Source organism: Hyla sarda, chromosome 1, assembly GCF_029499605.1.
Source record: "Hyla sarda isolate aHylSar1 chromosome 1, aHylSar1.hap1, whole genome shotgun sequence".
In the NCBI taxonomy this organism is placed as follows: Eukaryota; Metazoa; Chordata; class Amphibia; order Anura; family Hylidae; genus Hyla; species Hyla sarda.
This window is the reverse complement of record NC_079189.1, coordinates 24,874,696-24,884,695: the sequence shown is the minus strand read 5'-3', so window position 1 is coordinate 24,884,695 and position 10,000 is coordinate 24,874,696. Positions and strand designations below refer to the sequence as shown.

General features: G+C 41.3%; 1 protein-coding gene across 5 annotated transcripts in view; it reads left to right on the top strand.

Annotated features, from left to right (window-relative positions):
- The window catches only part of SLC4A11 (solute carrier family 4 member 11), a 188,920-nt gene that overhangs the window by 168,315 nt on the left and 10,605 nt on the right, over positions 1 to 10,000 (top strand). For all 5 annotated transcript variants that reach the window (XM_056553221.1, XM_056553243.1, XM_056553219.1 and 2 more), the window contains 2 exons: positions 575 to 681; positions 5,356 to 5,524. In XM_056553221.1, coding sequence (XP_056409196.1) covers positions 575 to 681; positions 5,356 to 5,524 — 276 coding nt within the window. The remainder of the gene's footprint in view (positions 1 to 574; positions 682 to 5,355; positions 5,525 to 10,000) is intronic.

The following is a 10,000-nucleotide window of genomic DNA, read 5'->3' as shown; positions in this document are numbered from 1 at the left end:
TGACTGATTGTCGTCTTTATCCATGTGATGTTACTACAATAAAGCTGCTTGCTACGATAGTGCTGGACCTCCTAAACTTTATTCTACCAAGGCCATGTTCACTCAGAATGTGCGGAATGTCTGGCCGGAAAACACGAGCGTACATTCCGCACATTTGAAACACAGTCTCACAGACAGTACTGCATTTCCGAATGGAATCTGCATAAAGAATAGACAAGTCTAATCTTTCTGCGGACGCCGGCATTGGGATATCCCCAGCACAAACATCTGACGCGGAAATTCCACAGTGCAGCGGAATCCCATTGAAATCGACGGGACTTCTGAATGTTCCGGTGCAATTCTGCACGAACATTTGGCATCCTGAACATAGCCTAATAGTGAATGTGGCACTGATCAGTAGGCCAGTACGTAAATGCTGTGTGGCGCATAGAGAAGCGATCAGTAGGGTTGATCAGTTGCCGAGTTCGGTTTCTCACCATTGGTCATTGCTACATATGTTTTTATCTTGGCAAATGTTTTAGCATATTAATATGTGAACTAGTGACGCACAAATTGATTGTACTGTGTATTTCAGCCCCTATCTGCACTCAAGAGTTCGGGAAATGCTCTCCGATTGTGCGCTGCCTATATCCGTCCTAACCTTCTCCGTGGTAGGGTCGTACTTCTTCCAGGATATACGCAGTAAGTTGGCCGGTCAATCCTTTTCCCTTATGTTGACATAACATTAGCTGGCCCTGGGGTTGGCGGCTGAGCTCTGATCACATGGCGACAGCGGATTAATGTCCTAATTAAAGGGGGATTAATATTGTCCTGTGCCAGTCCTCGTCTTCATGTTACCCGGACCCCTGCTGCCCAATGTGCTCTGAGCTCCGTACAGGAACACGAGGGATCAATTCATCCCTGGAAATACTGAAGAGACACATGAAAATATCTCTAATATTATAGTAGTTATAGTCTTGTATATAGGAGCAGTATTATAGTAGTTATATTCTTGTATATAGGAGGCAGTATTATAGTAGATATATTCTTGTATATAGGAGCAGTATTATAGTAGTTATATTCTTGTATATAGGAGCAGTATTATAGTAGTTATATTCTTGTATATAGGAGCAGTATTATAGTAGTTATATTCTTGTATACAGGATCGGTATTATAGTAATTATATTCTTGTATATAGGAGGCAGTATTATAGTAGTTATATTCTTGTATATAGGAGCAGTATTTTAGTAGTTATATTCTTGTGTATAGGAGCAGTATTATAGTAGTTATATTCTTGTATATAGGAGCAGTATTATAGTAGTTATATTCTTGTATATAGGAGACAGTATTATAGTAGTTATATTCTTGTATATAGGAGGCAGTATTATAGTAGTTATATTCTTGTATATAGGAGCAGTATTATAGTAGTTATATTCTTGTATATAGGAGCAGTATTATAGTAGTTATATTCTTGTATATAGGGGGCAGTATTATAGTAGTTATATTCTTGTATATAGGAGCAGTATTATAGTAGTTATATTCTTGTATATAGGGGGCAGTATTATAGCAGTTATATTCTTGTACATAGGAGCAGTATTATAGTAGTTATATTCTTGTATATAGGAGACAGTATTATTGTAATTATATTCTTGTATATAGGAGCAGTATTATAGTAATTATATTCTTGTATATAGGAGCAGTATTATAGTAGTTATATTCTTGTACATAGGAGGGAGTATTATAGTAGTTATATTCTTGTACATAGGAGGCAGTAGTATAGTAGTTATATTCTTGTACATAGGAGCAGTATTATAGTAGTTATATTCTTGCACATAGGGGGCAGTATTATAGTAGTTATATTCTTGTATATAGGAGCAGTATAATAGTAGTTATATTCTTGTATATAGGAGCAGTATTATAGTAGTTATATTCTTGTATATAGGAGCAGTATTATAGTAGTTATATTCTTGTATATAGGAGCAGTATTATAGTAGTTATATTCTTGTATATAGGAGGCAGTATTATAGTAGTTATATCAAACATCGGGGAGAAGAAGGTGAAAAGACCGCACTCACCCACTGTACTCGCTGGTGGATTGCAGATTTATTCAGAATGCAAAAAACAATTCCATATGGTGGAGGACGTGGAGGGGAAAAAAAAGCCAAACGGACTAGTTTCGCGCCAGCCGGCGCTTTCTCTGACTGGGCTACATCAGCTTGCAGGAAGGGGAGGGAATTTCAAACGCCAAGGCTGATGACGTGGGAGTATGCAAAAAAAATTAAAGAAAACAAACACCTCGGCATACATTCAAAATTATTATCAAAAGTGGAGAAAAAAGATAAAAAGGAAGAAAACAAGGACAAAAAGAACAGGGACAGTATTATAGTAATTATATTCTTGTACATAGGAGCAGTATTATAGTAATTATGTTCTTGTACATAGGAGGCAGTATTATAGTAGTTATATTCTTGTATATAGGAGCAGTATTATAGTAATTATATTCTTGTACATAGGAGCAGTAATATAGTAGTTATAGTCTTGTATATAGGGGCAGTATTATAGTAGTTATATTCTTGTACATAGGAGCAGTATTATAGTAGTTATATTCTTGTGTATGGGAGGCAGTATTATAGTAGTTATATTCTTGTACATAGGAGCAGTATTGTAGTAGTTATATTCTTGTATATAGGAGGCAGTATTATAGTAGTTATATTCTTGTATATAGGAGGCAGTATTATAGTAATTATATTCTTGTACATAGGAGCAGTATTGTAGTAGTTATATTCTTGTATATAGGAGGCAGTATTATAGTAGTTATATTCTTGTATATAGTGAGCAGTATTATAGTAGTTATATTCTTGTATATAGGAGCAGTATTATACTAGTTATATTCTTGTATATAGTGAGCAGTATTATAGTAGTTATATTCTTGTATATAGGAGCAGTATTATAGTAGTTATATTCTTGTATATAGGAGGCAGTATTATAGTAGTCATATTCTTGTATATAGGAGCAGTATTATACTAGTTATATTCTTGTATATAGGGGCAGTATTATAGTAGTTATATTCTTGTATATAGGGGACAGTATTATAGTAGTTATATTTTTGGTGGGGGAGCAGTATTATAGTAGTTATAGTCTTGTATATAGGAGCAGTATTATAGTAGTTATATTCTTGTATATAGGGGACAGTATTATAGTAGTTATATTTTTGGTGGGGGAGCAGTATTATAGTAGGTATTTCTATATTTGCCCTATATACTATGATTCCCATACTAATATTGTGTGGTAAGTAATTTCTTGCTATGTCTTTCTCGGTCACGGGCCGCTGTGAATTCTTATCACTCGTCACCTGTAGACGCATATCCGTAAATTCTTGAGCGCCCGCCTTTATTTTCTAAATCTCTTGGCGAAAGCGATTTCCCAAAATTATTCCCCCCCGAATCTTTTTAATTGTTCTCGCCAAATAACAGGAAAGGGGAATCAATTTCTCCATCTCCAGATGTTCAGAGCGCATGTTGCCGCTCTTGACTTTCCACATTCGTCGCTCTTTGGCCACCTCTGCACACAATAGGGGTGATAGGAACTGATTCAGATCAATTTGGCAAAAAGGAGAGACCTTGTCACCTCAGGAAGACCCAGGTAGAAGAGCCAAGACTTCCCTCTGTCCTCTAGTGACGTTAACAATTCAATGGAAATTAATAGCTCATCGTCGATGTTATTCACGGCTTGTCAATCTCGGACATGGGTGTTTTTAATTTTGTTTTTGTTCTAAACCTTTTTAGAATTCTGTTCAGTCAATGAACAGGAAGACGGCACTTTGATATATATGTAACTAACTTCTGCTATAAAGTATATTAAAGGGGTTATCCAGGAAAAAACTTATATTTATATATATATATATCAACTGGCTCCAGAAAGTTAAACAGATTTGTAAATTACTTCTATTAAAAAATCTTAATCCTTTCAGTACTTATGAGCTTCTGAAGTTAAGGTTGTTCTTTTCTGTCTGAGTGCTCTCTGATGACACGTGTCTCGGGAACCGCCCAGTTTAGATGAGGTTTGCTATGGGGATTTGCTTCTAAACTGGACAGTTCCCGAGACAGGTGTCATCAGAGAGCATTTAGACAGAAAAGAACAACCTTAACTTCAGAAGCTCATAAGTACTGAAAGGATTACGATTTTGTAATAGAAGTAATTTACAAATCTGTTTAACTTTCTGGAGTCAGTTGAAATATAATAAAATGTTTTTCCTGGATAACCCCTTTAATTTCAGGGTCTACCAGCAGTATAAAGCATGGAGGTTTTTCTTGCAAGGTAAAATAGAACCAAGGTCTGCAGGGGTGATGTCGCTATATACAGTGGTCCCTCAACATACGATGGTAATCCGTTCCAAACGGACCATCGATTGTTGAAACCATCGTATGTTGAGGGATCCGTGCAATGTAAAGTATAGGACAGTGGTCTACAACCTGCGGACCTCCAGATGTTGCAAAACTACAACACCCAGCATGCCCGGACAGCCAACGGCGGTCCGGGCATGCTAGGAGTTGTAGTTTTGCAACATCTGGAGGTCCGCAGGTTGAAGACCACTGGTATTGGAGGTTAAACTCACCTGTCCCCGCCGCTCCGGACCGTCACCGCTCGTCACCACTGCCCGGGATGTCGCCGTCCATCGCTGTCGCCGCGTCCCCGAGGTGTCCCCGACGCTCCGGCAAGGCCTCTGCTTCCCCGACATCCTCGCTCTCCGTCGTCGCCATCAAGTCGCTACGCACGCCGCTCCTATTGGATGACGGGACGGCGTACGCAGCGACGTGATGACGACGATGGAGAGCGCCGACGATGCAGGGGATCCCGAAGAGGACGCACCGGAGCCCCGAGGACAGGTAAGTGATCGTCAGCGGACCACACGGGGCACCGTAAACGGCTATCCGGTGGCAGCTGAAGCAGTCTGCGCTGCCGGATAGCAGTTTATGCGATGGTCCCGACATACAAAAGCATCGTGTGTCGATGCTGCCTCTGAGAGTCCATCGTATGTTGAAATGATCGTATGTCGGGGCCATCGTAGGTCGGGGGGTCACTGTACAACATTATCATTGGAGTAGTTCATGTACTACTGGCCTAGAGAATAAAGTGTATAGATATATATGGATCAGTGATAACCAAAATCTCCCCCATTCTTTACACTGCTGGCTTGATTTAGGAAAGTAGAAAAAATAAGACTAAAAAATTATATTTTTTATGTTTTGTTTATTTAGTTTTTTTTTTTTTTTTTTTACTAAAGAAAACTCTTTTTAGTAAATATATGATGCCAGGGGTCTTCACAGTTATCATTAAAGTCCTGTCGTCCTTATTCTTTTTTGTTTTGTTCTACAGTCGCCAAGTTCAATTATATAGAAACGGAGAGTCTGTTCATGCTGGCGCCTATCGGGTCGCTTTCCATGGGATCCATCACCAGTGCCATGGGCCTAGGGTTCCTCCTGTCCATGTTGTTCTTCATAGAACAGAACATTGTGGCGTCCCTCACCAATGCCCCTGAGAACAGGTAAGTCTGAGCATGGTGTCCACACTGTATAAAGGTTGTGTTTAGATGTGTACTTTTATATGGCTGTATATAAAAGAACACATCGTGTACATACAAAAGTAAATATCATGTAAAAAGGCAAAAAGCTGTAACTTTTTTGCACACGACTACCTCTGGCCCACCAGGGTCATATAGTAAATGATCTATATAAAATAAATATATGTGCCCAGGTCCTAGAAATTCCTCTAGTTTGGTTCAGGAGTATGATACCCCCCCCCCCCCCCCACTCCCCCTTCCCTCCAGCTCACCAGGGAAATAATTCTACAGCATCAGATATAGAAATAGCAAATATATTTTCTTTGTAATTACTTTAGAGAGGGACATTCAATTAGCTCCTGTCCACGAGGTAAATAATTCTACCCCATAAGTTATTGAGAAGAAATAAATTTATTACTTAATAAAGAGGGTGCCCCCTATTCAGACACTTCCATTACCCCCATGGCGCAATTGACGTGTAAATATATGCCAAAAATTTGCGTACACAAAAAAAAAAAAAAACATTTATTTGTAAATTTTGAGACTTATAGGGCACAGCTTGCAATTCCTTAATAAATCATCCCCAAAATATTGTTTCTTTTAGATAGAGCTGGGCGGTAGGACCAAGAATGTGTATCACGGTATTTTTTCAAGTTATGGCGGTTCCACGATATTTAACGGTATTTTCCACCCCCCCACCCCCAATCATGTGACCCGTGGGCGCTGCTTCTCTAACCCTTCCCCCGACCCCGGTTTATCAGCCCAATGCTGCGCTGTCCCCCACATCGGGGAACTTATCATTTCACCTCGTCCTCCTATGAGTTGGCGGCCGCCGGCACTGGAAATCTGTACTGTACTACGTATTCCTGTTCCCGGGCTGCAAAAATAAACAAATAAACTTTAACTCGCCTTCCCACGTTCCCCCGTTGCTCCGGTAACGGCCTCACGCTGGGGATGGGAACATCACAGAGCCGTCGGCCTATTACCGTCTGCAGCGATGTCCCGCCTCGGTCGGTGATAGGCTGAGCGCACTGTCATGTAAGTGCAGCGCTGGGCTGATAATTCATTGGGGGGGGGGGAGCAAAGCAGTACAGCACCCGCGGGTCACATGATTAGATGTGGGGACAGCCGCTGCGGCTGATAATTCATTAAACGGGTGTTCCAGGAAAAAAACTGTTTTTCTTATATCAACTGGCTCTAGAAAGTTAACCAGATTTGTAAATTACTTCTATTAAAAAATCTTAATCCTTTCAATAATTATCAGCTGCTGAAGTTGAGCCATTTGATATATATATAAATAAATAAAAAGTTTTTTCCTGGATAACCCCTTTAACCTCTTCAGGACGCAGGGCGTATCCATATGCCCGTGGGAATTCCGGTCCCCACTGCTAGCCGGTTGGGGACCGGAGCCGGATGCCTGCTGAAATCGTTCAGCAGGCATCGCGGCATATCGCCCAAGGGGGGCATTATGTCCCCCCATGTCGGCGATGGCCGCAGATCGCTGGACAATTCAGTCCAGCGATCTGCGGCGATTACGGGTCAATCAGGTTTCCAGTGACCCGGAATTACTGGCTGATCGCCCTGATTCGTCGGCCGGTTTATCGGCAGACTAATCAGGGCACCTGCTGCGGGTGTCACTCCCGCAACCCGCTCTGCCCCTCTTCCAGAGGACCTGTTGGGATCGGGGCCCCAGGAGCGGCGGCGAGGGACTGACCTGGGGAGCAGCAGTTGGAGGGGATTGACAGCCTCCTGCTGTTGCTTAGCAACAGCTCCCAGCATGCAAAAAGGGCATGCTGGGAGTTGTAGTTATGCAACAGCAGGAGGCAGACCACCACAACTCCCAGCATTCCCTTATGGGCATGCTGGGACTTATAGTTTTGCAACAGCTGGAGGCACATTTTTTCTATGGAAAAGTGTACCTTCAGCTGTTGTATAACTACAACTCCCAGCTTGCACAAACAGCTAAAGTGCATGCTGGGAGTTGTAGTGGTGCATCTGCTGGTTGCATAACTACAACTCCCAGCATGCCCGTTGGCTGTCGGTGACTGCTGAGAGTTGTAGTTTTGCAACAGCTGAAGGCACACTGGTTGTGAAACACTGAGTTCTTTTTTTACCTAACTCAGTGTTTCACGACCGGTGTGCCTCCAGCTGTTGCAAACTACAACTCCCAGCATGCACCGTATATGCTGGGAGTTGTAGTTTTGCAACAGCTGGAGGCACACTAGTTGTGAAACACTGAGTTAGGTCACAAACTCAGTGATACATAACCAGTGTGCCTACAGCTGTTGCAAAACTAAAACTCTCAGCATGTACAGTCTGTCAGCGCATGCTAGGAGTTGTAGTTTTGCAACTGCTGGATGTTCCCCCCCCCTCCCCAATGTGAACGTACAGGGTACACTCACATGGGCGGAGGTGTACAGTAAGTATCCAGCTGCTAGTTTGAGCTGCGGCAAATTTTCTGCCGCAGCTCAAACTGCCAGCGAGAAACTACTGTGAACCCCCGCCCGTGCGACTGTACCCTAAAAACACTACACTACACTAACACAAAATAAAATAAAAAGTAAAAAACACTACATATACACATACCCCTACACAGCCCCCCTCCCCTCCCCAATAAAAATGAAAAACGTCTGGTACGCCACTGTTTCCAAAACGGAGCCTCCAGCTGTTTCAAAACAACTACTCCCAGTATTACCAGACAGCCCCTGACTGTCCAGGCATGCTGGGAGTTTTACAACAGCTGGAGGCACCCTGTTTGGGAATCACTGGCGTAGAATACCCCTATGTCCACCCCTATGCAAGTCCCTAATTTAGGCCTCAAATGCGCATGGCGCTCTCACTTTGGAGCCCTGTCGTATTTCAAGGCAACAGTTTAGGGTCACATATGGGGTATCGCAGTACTCGGGAGAAATTGTGTTACAAATTTTGGGGGGTATTTTTTGCTTTTACCCTTTTTAAAAATGTAAAATTTTTGGGAAAACAAGCATTTTAGGTAAAAATGCAAAAATCGTGAAACACCTGTGGGGTATAAAGGTTCACTTAACCCCTTGTTACATTCCCCAAGGGGTCTAGTTTCCAAAATAGTATGCCATGTGTTGTTTTTTTTTGCTGTCCTGGCACCATAGGGGCTTCCTAAATGCGGCATGCCCCCAGAGCAAAGTTTGCTTCCAAAAAGCCAAATGTGACTACTCCTCTTCTGAGACCTGTAGTGCGCCAGCAGAGCACTTTTCACCCCCATATGGGGTGTTTTCTGAATCGGGAGAAATTGGGCTTCAAATTTTGGGGGTTATTTTTTGCTATTACCCTTTTTAAAAATGTAAAATTTTGGGGAAAACAAGCATTTTAGGTAATTTTTTTTTTTTACATTTGCAAAAGTCATGAAACACCTGTGGGGTATTAAGGCTCACTTTATCCCTTGTTACGTTTCCCGAGGGGTCTAGTTTCCAAAATGGAATGCCATGTGTTTTTTTTTTTTTTTGCTGTTTTGACACCCGAGGGGCTTCCTAAATGCAACATGCCCCCCAAGAACCATTTCAGAAAAATGTTCTCTCCAAAATCCCCTTGTCACTCCTTCCCTTCTGAGCCCTCTACTGCGCCCGCCAAACAATTAACATAGACATATGAGGTATGTGCTTACTCGAGAGAAATTGGGCTACAAATACAAGTAAAATTTTCTCCTTTTACCCCTTGCAAAAATTCAAAAATTGGGTCTACAAGAACATGCAAGTGTAAAAAATGAAGATTGTGAATTTTCTCCTTCACTTTGCTGCTATTCCTGTGAAACACCTAAAGGGTTAATACACTTACTGATTGTCATTTTGAATACTTTGGGGGGTGCAGTTTTTATAATGGGGTCATTTATGGGGTATTTCTGATATGAAGACCCTTCAAATCCACTTCAAACCTGAACTGGTCCCTGAAAAAAAGAGAGTTTGAAAATTTTGTGAAAAAATGGAAAATTGCTGCTGAACTTTGAAGCCCTCTGGTGTCTTCCAAAAGTAAAAACTCATAAATTTTATGATGCAAACATAAAGTAGACATATTGTATATGTGAATCAATATATAATTTATTAGGAATATCCATTTTCCTTACAAGCAGAGAGCTTCAAAGTTAGAAAAATGCTAAATTTTCATTTTTTTCATCAAATTTTGGGATTTTTCACCAAGAAAGGATGCAAGTTACCATAAAATTTTACCACTATGTTAAAGTAGAATATGTCACGAAAAAACAATCTCGGAATCAGAATGATAACTAAAAGCATTCCAGAGTTATAAATGTTTAAAGTGACAGTGGTCAGATGTGCAAAAAACGGCCGAGTCCTTAAGGTGTTAATTCGAGGGGGGGAGGGGCCTAACCGGTATTGAGGTATAGGAAAAAATCATATCGTGCAGGAACAAAAATTTGGGTATTCGGTATGGACCAGTATATTAGGGTAAGTCAGGTTTAGGGCCCAATAACCC